Here is a 17,113-nt window from a genome sequence, read left to right as displayed (position 1 = left end):
TCTCTGTCTCCCCCCCCCCCCCCACTTCTCCCCAACTCGCATGGTCTCTGTCTGTCTCAAAATAAACTTTAAAACATTTTTTTAAAACAAACAAAAAAAACCCCAAACCCAACAAACACAACCTTTCCAACCTTTAGTTTGGTTGCTGACCTAATCCAGAGCCTCAAATTTTTTTCAGTTTTTTATTTGTTTGTTTATTTTTGAGAGAGTGCAAGTCAGTGAGGGACAGAAGATCTGAAGTGGGCTCTGCGCTGACAGCAGTGAGCCTGATGTGGGGGCTCAAACTCAGGAACTGTGAGATCACGACCAGAGCCAAAGTCAGATGCTCAACCAGCTGAGCCAACTAGGTGCCCTTCAGTTTTTCATACAAACAGAATGAAAAGCAATCAGCAGCATGAAGATCCAAGGCCATATGCCAGAAATCAAGAGGAAAACAGACAATAGAAGCAAGGTTTTGGGATCCAGATAATAGGATTATCAGACAAAGATTCTAAGGAACTAATCATTTTAACTACAGGCTGGGCAAAGCTGAAGAGTTGTAAGTGAACTGGAAGAAATCTCAGAGAAAATCATCCAGATTGAATCAGAGAAGTCAAAAGGGTGGAAATCCAGAAAAGAATGTAAAAGATGTATGACACTTGATGAAGAGGACATGTATTTAATGTTCCGGAAAGAAACAAGACAGAAGAGGTACAACTGAGAATTTTCTAAAATGGAGAGAAAGCATTAACTTACAAATTAAAGAACATTTACAAATCCAAATCCCAAGCAGGATAAATACATTAAGAAACTATTAGAAGACATATATAGAAATCATAGTCAAAATTGGAAGCAATCCAAATGTCCATCAACAACAGGATGGATGGGGCGCCTGTCTGGATCAGTTGGAAGAGCAAGCAGCTTGGGATCTTGGGGTCATGAGTTTGAACCCCACAACGGGTGTAGAGATTACTTAAATAAATACAACTTAAAAAAAATAGGGCAGATAAATAGTACTAGCCACATAATGGAATTTTCAACAGCAGTGCAAAATAATGAACTATATATTCAGTGTGAATGAAATTTACAGACAAGATGTTGAGTTAAGGTAATCAGGCACAAAAGAGTACATACTGTATGATTTTATGTATGTGAATTTCAAAAAAAAAAAAAGAAAACTAATCTTTGAGGTCATAATACGGATGGCTTGTGGGAAAGGCAGGAAATTATTCAGTGAGAAAAGCCAGGCTTCTGGATTTTAGTCATGCAAGTATATTCATTATAAAAAATTTAATTGAGCTCCACACTTAAGATTTACAAACTTTATGCATACATGTTATTCTTTAACATGCAAAAACAAACAAACCCCACTGAGACACCAAAAGAACTTTTCACTAGCAGACCAACACTAAAGAAATACTAAAATATTTTTTAGGCAGAAGAGTTTAGATGCAGGAAGAAATGAAGAACACCTGAAAGTCAATAGTGTGTCTAATATTTATTAGATTTTTAGATAAGTAATGTAACTTCTAGGTCTTAATTTTCCTTGCATATAATGAGGGATTTGTACCAAATAATCTACTTGGCCCCTTCTCTTAAAACATACTTGGGGTAGGATATGGAAGAATTTGATTGAGAGGTTAAGTTTAACCTGTAGACACAAATACCAAAAATAAAATGAAATAAAATAAAAATTTGATTAAATAAGAAACTCTGAAATTTCCAGAAAACAAATAGTTGTGGTATTAACAAAGGAAGCATTTGCTTTATGCACCAAAGCTAAAGTGAAAAAGAAATTTCAGAATCTAATTATTGTCCTGAGCATACATTGATGTCTCACATTCCGTAGTTGTATATAAATATGCTTCCCTTAAGTATGGATAACTCCCCAAAATTACAAAAACCAGTATTTTTTCTTTGGGGTTCTTATTTCTCCCATATTAATGGTAATAACAAATCTTGTAATGGTTCCTATCCTTTGTTTCTGTCATTTATTAAATCTAGTTTGGTATCTAGATGATACGCAGGGAACTTTGATCCCAGAAGAAGATGATATACAACCTATATTTGTTATATAGATGAATATGTAATTTTTGTTTTCTTTGGAATGGTTCAGAAGTAGGAAAATTGAGTAGTAATGAAACTTCTGAGTACTAGGTGATAAAAAAAAAAGTTCATTGTACTATATTCTGTATTTGCCAGCATGTCACCCTATGGTCTGAGAGAGTTGCTTTTGTTACTTGTTCCATTCTATTTTTGCTTGTAAGATAAAGGTATCTTGAAATAGGACAAAGAAAATTAGAAGCAGTAGGTGGGTAATTTAAAACTGAAAGTATAGTTGTTAATGTTAGTAGTACTTTGAAAGGCCTTTGAGGATGTGATAGGTGGAGGGGGGCCATAGACTTCTTGTTAATGACCAAAGCTATTTTTGAAGAGAGGTGACAGAATAGTTCAGTACTGTAGGGCCTCAAAGCTTCATCATCATGCAAGAGTTAGTTAGAAAGGCAGAACCCTGGGGCACCTGGGTGGCTCAGTCGGTTAGGCATCCGACTTCAACTCAGGTCATAATCTCACGGTTTGTGAGTTCAAGCCTTGCATCAGGCTCTCTGCTGTCCGCACAGAGCCTACTTCAGCTCTTCTGTCTCCCTCTCTCTGCTCCTCCCCTGAGCTTGCATGTGCGCATGCGCTCGCTGGCTCTCTCTCTCTCTCTCTCTCTCTCTCTCTCTCAAAAATAAACATTAAAAAAAAAGAAAGAAATGCAGAACCTCAGGCCCTTCCCTAAACCTGTTGATTTAGAATCTATGTGCATGTATGTATGTATATATTTTTAAATATTTGACTTTTAAGTAATCTCTACACCTATTGTGGGGCCCAAACTCCCAGCCTCGAGGTCAAGAGTTGTATGCTCTACTGACTGAGCCAGCCAGGCACCCTTAGAGTCTCTGTTTAAACAAGATTCTTAGGTGATCTCGTGAATTTTAAAGTTTGAGAAACATTACTACCTGTACATAATATTGTACCATTTTGAAGCTAACAATAATATATGATGGAGGAGTCCGTGTGTGAAGTTAGGAAAACTGAGACTTTGCAGAATAATCCATCACCTATATTAATGATTATGAAATAATATTTAGAAGGCTGAGAAGAAACTGTAGAAAGAGTTGCTTTAAAAAGTATTTTGGAAGGGTGCCTGGCTGGTGCAGTTGGTAGAGCATGCAGCTATTGATATTGAGGTCATGAGTTCAAGCCCCGCATTGGGTGTAGAGCTTACTTAAAATGAATAAATGAAATTTAAAATAAATAGTGGTGCCTGGGTGGCCCAGTCAGCTGAGCATCCGACTTAATTTTGGCTTATGTCAGTGGTCTCATGGTCGTGGAATCGAGCCCCACATTGGGCTCCGTGCTGAGCATGAAGCCTGCTTAAGATTCTGTCTCTCTCTCTCCCTGCTCCCCACCCTCTGTCCCTCTCTTCTGCTTTTGCTCTCGCTCTCTAAAATAAAATGAATAAGAAGTATTTTAGAGGGGAGTATAATGATGTTCTGCATTTGCTTGAAATACACAAAACACATTGTTTAGAGGGATGAATAGATGTTGATAAAGCAAAAATAGTAAAAGAGAGAATAGACTTGGTGGGCATATGAGTGGTCACTGTAAAATTTTTTCTTTTCTATGCTTTATATTTTTCGTATTAGGAGGAAGTGGTTATAAAAATGGACATCACATACCAGATTCTGTACTTACCTTTTTTGCTTTATTTTGTAATATATTAATACTTTCTTCTTTGAGACAAAAAAGTGGCTAAATATTTTTTTTGCAAATGCCCTGTGTACCAAACATACTGCTTTACTATATGCATTATCTCATTTAGTCTTCATAACACTCTGATGAGTTAGATATCATTTCCAGTTTGTAGTTGAGAAAACCAAAACACAATTTAATGTACTTGCACCATCCAGTAAGTTAGGAAATGCATTTTGAACCTAGGGTCCTTAAGAATTGATAACTACCGCATTGCACGATTCAAGGGCCACCATTTACAGTTTGGGCACAATAGAGTATCGTTCAAATACAAAGTGGATAGGGGCATCTGGATGGCTCAGTTGGTTAAGCTTCTGACCGGCTCAGGTCATGATCTCACAGCTTGTGAGTTTGAGCCCTGCATCAGGCTCTGTGCTGATAGCTCGGAGCCTAGAGCCTGCTTTGGATTCTGTGTCCCCCTCTCTGGCCCTCCCCTGCTTACTCTGTCTCTAAAATAAACAAATGGCACAAAAACAGATACTCAGATCAATGAAACAGAATAGAGAACCCAGAAATGGATCCACAAACGTATGGGCAACTAATCTTTGACAAAGCAGGAAAGAATGTCCAATGGAATAAAGATAGTGTCTTCAGCCAGTGGTGCTGGGAAAACTGGACAGCGACATGCAGAAAAATGAGCCCAGACCACTTTCTTACACCATATACAAACATATTCAAAATGGATGAAAGACCTAAACGTAAGACAGGAAGCCATCAAAATCCTAGAGGAGAAAGCAGGCAAAAACCTCTTTGACCTTGGCTGCAGTAACTTCTTGCTCAACACGTCTCCGGAGGCAAGGGAAACAAAAGCAAACATGAACTATTGGGACCTAATCAAAATAAAAAGCTTCTGCACAGCGAATGAAACAATTAGCAAAACTAAAAGGCAGCCAACAGAATGGGAGAAGATACTTGCAAATGACATATCAGATAAAGGGTTAGTATCTAAAATTTATAAAGAACTTACCAAACTCAACACCCAAAAAGCAAATAATCCAACGAAGAAATGGACAAAAACATGAATAGACACGTCTCCAAAGAAGACATTCAGATGGCTAACAGACACATGAAAAGATGCTGAACATGACTCATCATCAGGGAAATACAAATTAATACCACAATGAGATACCACCTCATACCTGTCAGAATGGCTAACAGTAACAACTCAGACAACAGCAGATGTTGGTGAGGATGCATAGAAAGAGGACCTCTTTTGCACTGCTGATGGGAATGCAAACTGGTGCAGCCTGTCTGGAAAACAGTATGGAGTTTCCTCAAAAAATTAAAAACAGAACTACCCTATGACCCAGCAATTACACTACTAGGTATTTATCCAAGGGATACAGGTGTGCTGTTTCAAAGGGGCACATGCACCCCAATGTTTATAGCAGCGCTATCGACAATAGCCACAGTATGGAAAAGCCCAAATGTCCATCGATGGATGAATGGATAAAGAAGATGTGGTATATATACAATGGAGTATTACCCAGCAATCAAAAAGAATGAAATCTTGCCATTTGCAACTATGTGGATGGAATAGAGGGTATTATCCTAAGTGAAATTAGGGAAAGACAAATCTCATATTACTTCACTCATATGAAGAATTTAAGATACAAAACAGCTTAACATAAGGTAAGGGAAGCAAAAATAATATAAAAACAAGGAAGGGAACAAAACATAACAGACTTTTAACTACAGAGAACAAACAGGGTTGCTGGAGGGGTTGCCTCCGGGAGGGGGACAGGCTAAATGGGTAAGGGGAATTAAGGAAGGCACTTGTTGATGTGAGCACTGGGTGTTATACATAGGTGATGAATCACTGGTATCTACTCCTGAAGTCATTATTGCACTATATGCTAACTAACTTGAATGTAAATTAAATAAATAAAATGAAATGAAAAAAGAATTCAAAGTGGATAGTTCCCCTGGGATTGTGCCACAGGGTTGCCTGGCTCTGACCATTTGCTTATAGGGCTGCCTCACTATTCTGTTAAACTTGCAAAATGAAAATTTTAAAATATTTTTCTGATGTGAATTTTGAATTGTTCCATGACTTTTTCTTGTATGTTTTATTTTTAAGATTCTTGGATCTCCCAGTCAGCATCATTTCCCCGTAATCAGAAACAGCCAGGGGTGGATTCTTTATCACCAGTGGCCTCCCTTCCTAAGCAGATTTTCCAGTCTTCAGTCCAACAGCAACTTACTAAACCAGCTAAAATCACTTGTGCACACTGCAAAAAACCTTTACAGAAGGGACAGACAGCTTATCAACGAAAAGGATCAGCTCACCTCTTTTGTTCTACCACCTGCCTTTCTTCCTTCTCTCATAAGCGCACTCCAAAGAAACGCAATGTAATATGTAAAAAGTAAGCTGTACTTTTCAACCTGGCTCCATATAATTGAATGCTGGCAGTATAGATGTGTGTTGAATGTAATTGAGAGCTGTATAGATTCATGGATACGGTTGTTGCAGAGATATCTTCAAGTTTATTGAGCTTGAGTTATCCTAGAGTGTGTCAGAGCTGTGAGTTCATTTGTGCTGTCCTTACTCTTGGCAGGAAAGGAAAATGTAAAAATTGACCCTCTCTCTGCCACTGACTTTGCCTTGATCCTTCCCATGTTTTACCTTCGTTCTACCAAGTTGCTACCACCTTTTTTGAGTCCTTCAAAAATCATAATAACCTGTGAGAAGGTTCTTGTGCTACAAAATGTTTTTACCTCCAAATCATCTCTTGCTGTACTATTTAGGAACTCTTGACAGTGAAACCAAAGGTGGGTTTTGCTAGATCCAAAAATTACAGTTGATTCCTAGGATTAAATCCTGAGAAAATGAAAAATGTCATTTCTTGTTCATATATTTGACTTTTATTAAAATGTAATATTCTTAAGTTTCATCTGTCCCTTGTGTTTCAGAGATGCACCTACAAAAAAAGCTACTACTGTTCAAGTTGAGTCAAAAGAATCCTCCCAAGAATTTTGTCGTACATCTTTGCCTCCCTGTGAAGACAACCAGAATCTTAGAAAAAGAGTTAATAAATCAAGATGTATAATCTGTAGTAAGCTAACAGAGGTCTGGATTTTTATATCGTATTTAAGCTACTATGTAGGTTAACAAGGATAATTTTAAGTGTTATTATATGTTCTGCCATCTACATAATACACACGTCCTGGATCTACACAATGAAGTTAAAGGAAAGGATGAGGATATGTTAGAACTGTTTTGTCAACAAATATCCCATTTGCATGCTATGGAAAGTACACAGCTATTTCCATGGAAGTGGATATACTCCTAAACAAAGTAATGGTGAATTTTGTTCTTACTAGCCACTCAAAATAATAAAGTGTAGTTTCAGGACATGAAGGAAGCAACCAATCCTGGTACAAGAATATGTAGAACGAGTGGAGTGTAAGTGTGTTGAAAACTTCACGTTTCTTAAGTGGTATTGCCATCTTGCCAGTTGCCTAAAGAAGAAACATGCATACAGGCAGTCTTTACGTAACAAACGCCTTGGCAACTGAATTTGGTGTTCCTTGGAGCCATGCAAATTGAGGGCATGATTTTATCTCAGTTACCACAGAGCTGAGCAAAGCGAGAACCATCTTATTTATGCATATACAGACACCATCCTGAATATAGTAATACTGATTCTTTTAGCACCTTCCATGAATTTTCTAGGGCAGTGAAGTTTATAATAACAAAAATTACCAATCCATTTCTTTTAATTAGGTCGTATCAAAATCTTCTAAACAGTTTGTTTCCTCTAGTTTTTAAGTGTCTCTGGGGAAGTTATTACTGACCTTATAGCTTTTTGTTCCATGAATCTTACTTTATTGTAAGATCAAAGATAAAAATGAAAGAATAACAAAATATAATTTTTACTCTTTTCCCTGAATATTTCTTCCACTGAGAAATTATTAGAGATTGTTTCTTTTGAAGAAACTAGTTATCTCCTTGCTTACTGTGCTATTCTGCCTCATTTATTTAATAAATTCTGGCTTTTCTTTTAGATTCGTCATGAAGTCAGCGTTAATAATGTAGTACATAAACTGTGCAGTAACCAGTGCTTTAATAAGTACAGGTTAGCCAATGGTCTAATAATGAATTGCTGTGAACAGTGTGGAGAGTACTTGCCTAGTAAAAGTGCTGGAAACCATGTCCTGATGATTGAAGGTCAGCAGACAAGATTTTGCTGCCAAAGTTGTGTTAATGAATATAAACAGGTAATTATTTTCAATGCATTTTAAATGATTAAGTATAGTGTAGCTTTTCCCTGTTAGCTTACATTAATCAGATTTATCTTAGAACCTCATTTAGTTCCATTTTTGTCAGTCACTGAGCTGTCGCATCTCAAATGAGTATTGAAATCAATTGATCGTTCCAAGCTAGTCTTCCTTCCTCTTCTGTGGTTTAGAATAGCTTGAAAAGAATAGGTATTAACATAAATGCTTGGTGGAATTCACCTGTGAAGTGAGTCCTAGACTTTTGTTGAGAGTTTTTTGTTGATTCAATTTCAGTACTAGTTGTTATCAGTCTGTTCAAATTTTCTATTTATTCCTGATTCAGTTTTGGAAGATTATATATGTTTCTGGAATTTACCTGTATCTTTTATGTTGTCCGTTTGTCAGCATTTAATTTTTTATTATTGTATCTCCTTATAATCTTTTGTATTACTGTAGTGTCATTATTCCTTCCCATTTCTGATTTTGAGTTTTTTTTTTTTTTAATGAGTAGCTAATGCTTTATCAATTCTGTTTATCTTTCATAGAACCAGCTCCTGGTTTCGTTATTCTTTTTTTGTTTGTTTGTTTTGTTTTTTTGGAGAGAGCACGTACAAGGGGGTAGAGGGGCCAGGGGGGTGAGAGAGAGAGAGAGGGAGAGAATGAATCTCAAGCAGGCTCCATGCTCAGAGTGGAGCCCAGCACAGGGCTTTATTCCATGACCCTGGCATCATGATCTGAGCCAAAATCAAGAGTCAGATGCTCAACTGACTGAGCCACCCATTGTTTTGTTTTTTTTTTCCTATTGTTTTTCCAATCCTTATTTAAATTTATTTGTACTCTCATCTTTATTATTTTATTAGCTTTCAGCTCACTGTTCTTTCTCTAGCTCTTTTATGTATATGGTTAAATTGTTTTAGATTTGGCTTGTTTCTTGAAATAGACCTGTATTGCTGTAAACTTCCCTCTTAGAACTGTTTTTGCTGTATCTCAAAGATATTGGACTACTGGCATTTTGTCTCCGTGTATTTTTTTTTTATTTCCTCTGATTTCTTCATTGACCCATTGATTGTTTAGTAGCATGTTGTTTAGCCTTCATGTGTTTCTGTTTTTTCCCATTTTTTTCTTATAATTGACTTGTAGTTTCATACTGTTGTTGTCAGGAAAGATGCTTCATACGATTTGATTCTTCTTAAATTTACTGAGACTTATTTTGTGGCCTAACATATGATCTGTCCTGGAGAATGTTCCACGTGCACTTGAATGTGTATTCTGCTGGTTTGGGATAAAATGTTCTATATATACCTGTTTGATCCATCTGGTCTAATGTGTCATTCAAAGCCACAGTTTCATGTTGATTTGCAGTCTGGATGATATATCCATTGATGCAAGTGGGATGTTAATGTCTCCTCTATTACTGTGTTACTGGCAATTTCTCCTTTATGTCTGTTAACATTTGCTTTAAATATTTAGGTGCTCCTATGTTTGGTGCATAGATATTTACAATTGTTACATCCTCTCTTGCTCTCTTTCCTTGTGGTTTGATGGATTTCTTTAATGTTATGGTTGGATTCCTTTCTTTTTTATTGTGTATGGATGGTTTTGAGTTGTGGTTGCCATTGGGTTCATATATGACATCTTATGTGTATAGCAGTCTGTTAAGTTGATGGTTGCTTTATTTCAAACATATTCTGAATGCACTACATTTTTACTACCTTCTCCACGTTTTATGTCTGTGTCATATTTTATATCCTTTTATTTTGTGTATTCCTAGATTAATTTTTGTAGATCTAATAGATTTCCTACTTTTGTGTTTTAACCTCCATACTGGCTTCATAGTGATTAATCCTACTGCCTTTACTGTATGTTTGCTTTTACATGTGAAATTTTTCTTTTCATAATTTTCTTCCATTTATGGCCTTTTTTTTCCAGTTAAAGAATTCCCTTTAACATTTCTTATAAGGCTGGTTTAGTGGTGATGAACTCTAACTTTTGTTTGTCTGGAACTGTTTCTTGTATTCTGAATGATAGTCTTGCTGCATAAAGTCTTCTTGGTTATAGATTTCTTATTTCAGCACTTTGAATATATCTTGTCACTCTTTTGGTCTGCAATGTTTCTGCTGAAAAATCAGCCGGTAGCATTATGGGGTTTCCCTTGTATGTAACTGTTTTGTTGTCTTAAAAGTTCCGTATTTATCATTACTTTTTGCCATTTTGATTATGATGTGTCTTGGTGTGGCCCTTTTTGAATTCATCTTGTAAGGGGCTCTTGGTGCTTCCTAGATCTGAGGGCTCTCGGTGCTTCCTTCCCCCAGATTAGGGATGTTTTCAGCTATTATTTCTTGAAATAAGTTTTTGCTCACCCACTCCCCTTTCTGGCATCCCTATATTGCAAATGTCATTACCCTTAATAATGTTGCAGAATTCCCTTAACTTTTTTTTCATTTTTTATTATTCCTTTCTCTTTTTGCTGTTTAGCTTGAATGATTTCCATTACTTTGTCTTCCAGATCACTGATCTGCTCTACTTCCTCTCATCTCCTATTGATTCCCTCTATTGCAATTACTAAATTCTTCAGCTCTGAGTCCATTCTTTTTTATATTCTCTATCTCTTTGTTGAAGTGCTTACTGAGTTCATCCACTCTTATCTCAAGTCTAGTGAGTATCTTTATGACCATTCATGAATTCTTCATCAGGCGTATTGGTTATCTACATTTTATTTAGCTTTTTAATTGTGATTTTGTCCTGTTCTTTCACTTGGGCCATGTTCTTCTATCTCCTTATTTTGTCTAATTTTCTGTGTTTGTTTCTATGTATTACGAAAGTCAGCTACATCTCGTCTTGAAAGTAGTGGCCTTATATAGAAGAGGTCCTGTGGTGCCCTTTTCTGGCCAGTCTTTTCTGCCCACCAGAACCAGGTGCTCCAGGTGTCCCTTGTGTGGGCTGTGTGTGCCCTCCTGTTGTGACAGAGCTGCGATTGCCTTTGGCCCAACCATCTGTAACGACCTACTTTGTTTCCTGTGGGCCCAATGGACAGGATTTGCTTCTGATGCCATTGAGAAGCGTGTCATAGTTGTTATGGGCTCATTTGTGGGTGGGGTGGCATTCAGCCTAGCAATTTGCAGTTAGCCTTTCTGTCACAGCTGCAGGGCAGGGCTTGCTCCCTGTGCAGCCAGGTAAGGATCCCAGTTGCAGAAACTGCAGGCGTGTTATTTCTCCCGCTTCCCTAGGGCAGGAATCACTTTAGAGTGGTCCCAGTCCTGGCTGGGGCAGGGCAGACGGTGCTAGCAAGTTAGAGGGAGAGTGTTAGTATTAGCTTTTGCAAGCAACCAGTTATCCAGGCTGGGGGCGGTGGGGAATGCTACCCATCAGCACTTTTCCTAGAGTAATCTGCAGATTATTCTGGCACACTTTCCAAGAGGAGTCAGTAAATCTTCATGTATTCCTCAGATGCTTTTCAAACCGCTGCTTCTCTGGTGTGTCTCAGGTCAAGTTATTTAGTATATAGACTCCTTTAAGGGGGTGGACTTCATTTCCTATCATCTTCTTGCTATCCCAGCATTAAACCCACTGGTTTTTGAAGCTCCCAAGGCTTAAGCCCTACTGAATTTTTCTTTCTTTCTTTTTTCTTTCTTTCTTTCTTTCTTTCTTTCTTTCTTTCTTTCTTTCTTTCTTTTTTTTTTTTTCTTTTTTTTTTTTTTTCTTTTTTTTTTTTTTTTTGGCAGAGGCATTACTTTATTCAGGCAGGGATGAGCCAGACACAACATGGCAGGAATACAGGGGGTCAGGACATGGAAGCACACCCTCACCCAGTCACCCCAAGAGGGTGCAGTGAGTGGAGAGGGGGTTGGCGAGCTCTATCACAAGGACCACCACAGCCCCCTCCTCTGGGAGGAGCCTTTCCCAGCTGACAGGAGGGAGAGAAAATGGGGTGCAAGTAAAGGAGCCTAGTCTTACAGTGGTTCAGCTCCACTGATTTCTAAAGGTTTTGGAGTTAAGCCCTGCTGGTGTTCAAGGCCACGCGTTATAGTGACTCAGATCGTTGGTGTCAAGAGTGCACAGTGTGGGGTCTGAGCCTCTCTTTTCTCCATGCTTGTGTTGTCCCTCTTGTTTGTGGTTACTTACACCAGGTATTTATTTGGTTCCCAAGCACATCTCGTCAATGTGGACTTATCTCTGTGATTAGCTGCGGTCTTTAGGTCATTTTCAGAGTTCATTGTGTAGATGTAGCTGTTCTCTTGTTGTGTCCATGGAACGAGGTGAGGTCAAGATCCTCCCATCAATTGGTACCAAATCATTTTTATGGGAAAAGTAAGATCTTTCTTGTTTTTATGTTTATTTTGAGAGAAATGGGGCTTGATCTTACCAAGTGTGAGACGCTTAACCAACTTAGCCACTCAGGTGCCCCTTTGATCCCATAGTTTTAATTAATATATTTTGATGATTTCTAAAATATATCTGTAGATGATATTTTTTCCTCTTTTTTTATTTGAAGGTTGTTTTGTGTGTAGATATTTCTTTCAATTTCAGACTATTCCATCCATCTGTAATCTCCATTTTAATGTTCCACAAATACCTCGTATTCCATGTCTAAAGCTGAAACTCCAAACCTGCTTTCATTCTGTTTCCCATCTCCTTATCTCACCATTCAGTCAGATGCCTAGGCAGAAACTTAGGGCTATTCTTTACTCCTCCTTCCTTAACCTCCAGAGTCACTCAGTTACCAATAATCCAGATTCTACTTCCTAAATATCTCTCAACTCTATCCTATCTCTATTCCTATAATCCTAGATGAAGCCACCATCATCTTTTCCAGAATGACTACCACAGTTTCCTGGCTGTCTCTGTACCATTTCGTCTTCCTTACAGTTTGAAATGATAATACCATCAGAGCAGTCTAAGTACAAACTTGGTTATGTTGCTCCTGCTTTTTTTACTTCAGTGCTGCCAATATTGCTTTCAGGATTAAATCAAAACAAAATTCTTACAAGTTTTTTAAACTTGAACGCAGTGTTTAATTGTGCTTTGTAGAAAAATATTATAGCTAATAGGATGCATTCACATTGTATACATCTTTGTTATTTTGATTTTTTAAAATTTTATTTTATGGACTCTAAAATCAGTTCTATGTCTTTATTAAATGGAATCATACAATATGATACTTTGTGGCTGGCTTTCACGTATTATACTGTGTCCAAGTTTCATCCAGGTTGTAGCATATAACTTCACTTGTTTTTATTGCCAAATACTATTTAATTGTATGGATAATACCCACATATAAAAAAAATTTTTTTTTAATGTTTATTTATTATTGAGAGAGACAGAGCATGACCATGGGAGGGACAGAAGCGGGGAGACACAGAATCCGAAGCAGGCTCCAGGCTCGTAGCTGTCAGTACATAGCCCAACGCAGGGCTCAAACTCACAAACCTCAAGATCATGACCTGAGCCAAAGTCGGATGCTTAACTCTTGAGCCACCCAGACACCCTTTCCCACATTTCTTGTTTATCCATCAGTAATGGACATTTGAATTATTTCTACGTTTTGTCTGTTATGAATAATAACATTGCTGTGAACACTTTGTACAAATATGTGTAGACCTCCATTTTCACTCTGGCATTGGTGGGCCATATGGTAACTCTTTAACTTTTCAAAAATTGCCAGGCTGTTTTCCAAGGTACCTGTACCATTTTACATTTGCACTATCACCTTAGGAAGGTTTCAGTTTTTCCACATCTTTGCCAACACTTGCCATTATATCACATATCTTTTATTATAGTCACCCTAGTGGATGTGAAGTGGGATGTGGTGGTTTTGATTTGTATTTCTTTGATGACAAATGAGCAACTTTTCATGTGCTTATTGAGCATTGGCATATGCATTAATCTTAACAATTCTAACATAAAATTGTAATCTGTTTCTCCCAGATGATGGAAACGAAATCAAAAAATTTATCAGCATCAGAAAACAGAAAAAGGAATGCTATTAGAGAAGAAAATGAAAGGAAATTATATGGATCATTGAATACTCTTTTAGAAAAAAAAGAGGGAATACCAGAAAAAAAGGAAAAGACTTCAGAGCTACAGGTGTTGGCAGAATGTAGGACAGATGATACATCACTGATCAAACAGGATGTGAATTTACCTTCTATAACCATAGCTGATAAATTTCAAGAGCAACTGGAAGAGAAAAAATCAGAAGACTCCATTATATCGGTTGTACTTTCTGCAGACCCAGGTACATGGCCCCGTGTTTTAAATATTAAACAACGGGACATTCTTGTTGAAAACGATCCACCTCAAGTAAGAAATTTTAACTTTCCAAAAGACAATACAGGGAGGAAGTTTTCAGAAACTTATTATACACGAATTCTTCCAAATGGTGATAAAACCACTAGATCCTGGTTACTTTATTCAACTTCAAAAGATTCTGTGTTTTGTTTGTATTGCAAACTCTTTGGGGAAGGAAAAAATCAATTGAAGAATGAGAATGGGTGCAAAGATTGGCAGCATTTATCACATATTCTTAGCAAACACGAGGAAAGTGAAATGCACATTAACAATAGTGTTAAGTATTCAAAATTAAAATCTGATTTGAAAAAAAATAAAACTGTGGAAGCTGCAGTACATGGATTACATAAGAATGAGAAAAATGATGGTGTGCTCTTGTTGTACACATAATATACCTGATGTGGTTTTGACATAACAAGGTCATACATTTATTCAGAAAAGATCTGTAACCCTAACAGTACCATTTGTTGTTGTGAAGCTCCTATAACTTTCAACAGTTCATTAGCAATAATTATAATAGCAAATAGTAAAGAATGTTTCTGTTTCAAATTCTAAAGCTAATTGGATTCAATAGTAATGCGGGTTTCAATAAAGGCGATTGTTACTTTTTCATTCTATCAATTCACACCTTTTAAAATTGGCATTTGAGGGCTAACATTTGACAGGTTTGGTTAATTTTCTGTTCTGATTACTTTGAAAAAAGGAGAGAAAGGCTTAGATTTATCAGTAGTAGTTTGAACAAGATACTATGAACATTCTCATTATTATTAAAGTAAAAACATTTAGAAACAGTTTGAGAGTAGAATGGAATCCGAAACTGCAGCTTTTTGCTACTAAACCAAATACCTGCGATTTCTTTCTTTTGGGCAAAACATTGTTTTATTATTTGGGCAAAATGGCATTATTTGTTACTTCATATTAAGGTGATTACTTTGCATTTTATTTACTTTAATTTATAAATATTTTAGATTTTATTCTTGTGTGAGAAGTATAAGAATAAAGAGTGTATACCTATTTTTATGTTAGTACAAATATAAGAAATATTAAAAATATATTAAGTTAACCTTTAGGTTTTGTGGCAATTTTTTTTTCTTCTGAAGACTACATGCTTGAAATTTGAGAAACACATTAATGAAAATTAAGGCTGTCCACTTTTTCAAATGATCAGTGCTCCCATTACTATATATTTAGTAATTCTCCCTTTATATCTGATTTCGGATACTGACTTTATCATATATTAAATTCTTACATATACTGGGCTTTGTCTCAAAGCTTTGAAACAGAATGACAAATGAACAATGACTAGAGCAGAACTAGGTGTATTCTTTTTGGTGAGTGACACTAGGAGTACTTGGAGACTCTGTCACTGATGCCAGTGCTTAAAACTATTATTAGAGGACCCACAAAAGTCATTATCATTAATGTATTATAACCATTTTGTTTTTTGACAACTCGACCATTTCAGTCTTTCAGAGTTGGATCTGAATGAGGCTTTGGGACGTTACCAAAAATCCAATTTACTCTTAAAGGCCTAAGAGAATACTCTAGAGAATATAACACAGGATTTGAAGTTCCTTTCCAAATGTTTAATGTGCCCATTATTTCACTAAAACTTACCGCTAATTGAATGACATTATATGGTTATATTCGATAGACGCTTGGTATCAGTGGTATCTGAGCCAACTAATTAAATCAACCAGTGGCTACTTAAGATAATTTGCAAAAACATCAAATTTATCCATTGAGAAAACAAAATTAAATCCTGTCCTTTAAATTCTTATTTTATTTATTTATTTATTTATTTATTTATTTATTTATTCTTATTTATTTTTTCACCATACTATGAGGCACCATAAGCTCTTGATGTAGTAATGAATTAAATGTGAAAAATTTGGGGGAGCCTGGATGGCTTAATTGGTGAGTGTCTGACTCTTGATTTTGGCTCAAGTCATAATTTCATGATCATGAATTGGAGTCCTGCATCAGGCTGTGCCAATAGCACAGAACCTGCTTGGGATTCTCTTTCTCCCTCTCTCCCTGCCCTTCCTCTGCTCACATGTGTGCATATGTGTTCTCTCTCTCTCAAAAAAATAATAATAAACATTAAAAAAATTCAAAAGATGTAGATGCTTGGGTGCCTGCATGGCTCAGTCAGTTAAGCGTCCAACTCTTGATTTCGGTTCAGGTCATGATCTCATGGTTCGTGAGTTTGAGCCCTGTATGGGACTCACACTGATGGTGTGGAGTCTGCTTGGGATTCCTGCTCTCTCCCTCTCTGTCCCTTCAGCTCTCTCTCTCTCTCTCTTTCAAAATCTTAAAAAAAAAAAAAAAATTAGAGGCTGGGTTTTTCCATATTTACTGTAAATTTATCATTCAACTTTTTGCTGTGTAAAATTTTTCATAATATTCATAAAATGTTGAGGGAAAAATCAACTAAATTCAGAACATAATAAAAACAAACATCTCCAGGCAGGGGAATGATTTTTTTCCGCCTTATCAAGTTTTAGTTTTTTTAAGTTTATTTATTTATTTTGAGAGAGGGGGTGAGGAGGGAGAGACAGGGGGAGAGAGAGAATCCCAAACGGGTTCCGCACCATCAGTGCAGAGCTGGACACAGGGCTCGATCTCAAGAACCATGAGATCATGACCTGAGCCGAAGCCAGATGCTTAACCAACTGAGCCATTCATGTGTCCCAAGTTTTGTTTTGTTTTGTTTTTTTATAAGATGAGTATGTTCTCACTATAAAAGGAAGAAAACAGTTCAAGTCTTGTTACCATCTCCTACTTTCACTACAGAAGAATTTGTCAGCAGTGATCTGGACTATAC

The 17,113-nt window shown here is 36.8% G+C and overlaps 1 protein-coding gene across 5 annotated transcripts in view; it reads left to right on the top strand.

The window, feature by feature from the left end:
* ZMYM5 (zinc finger MYM-type containing 5) overlaps positions 1–15,355 on the top strand; it is a 29,890-nt gene extending 14,535 nt beyond the window's left edge. For 3 of the 5 annotated variants that reach the window (XM_040447961.1, XM_040447960.1, XM_040447962.1), the window contains exons 5-8: positions 5,858–6,143; positions 6,691–6,847; positions 7,786–7,998; positions 13,924–15,355. In XM_040447961.1, the coding sequence (XP_040303895.1) occupies positions 5,858–6,143; positions 6,691–6,847; positions 7,786–7,998; positions 13,924–14,676 (1,409 nt within the window). In that variant the 3' untranslated portion in view covers positions 14,677–15,355. Of the gene's footprint in view, positions 1–5,857; positions 6,144–6,690; positions 6,848–7,785; positions 7,999–13,923 lie in introns of those variants that run through there. The other 2 variants (XM_040447963.1, XM_040447965.1) reach the window with 2 other exon arrangements.
* Positions 15,356–17,113: the final 1,758 nt, after the last annotated feature.

Source organism: Herpailurus yagouaroundi, unplaced genomic scaffold (genome assembly GCF_014898765.1).
Source record: "Herpailurus yagouaroundi ecotype Mexico unplaced genomic scaffold, PumYag 197, whole genome shotgun sequence".
Classification (NCBI taxonomy): domain Eukaryota; kingdom Metazoa; phylum Chordata; class Mammalia; order Carnivora; family Felidae; genus Herpailurus; species Herpailurus yagouaroundi.
Note: the sequence above shows the minus strand (reverse complement) of the source record. Positions and strands in the feature narration are given on the sequence as shown.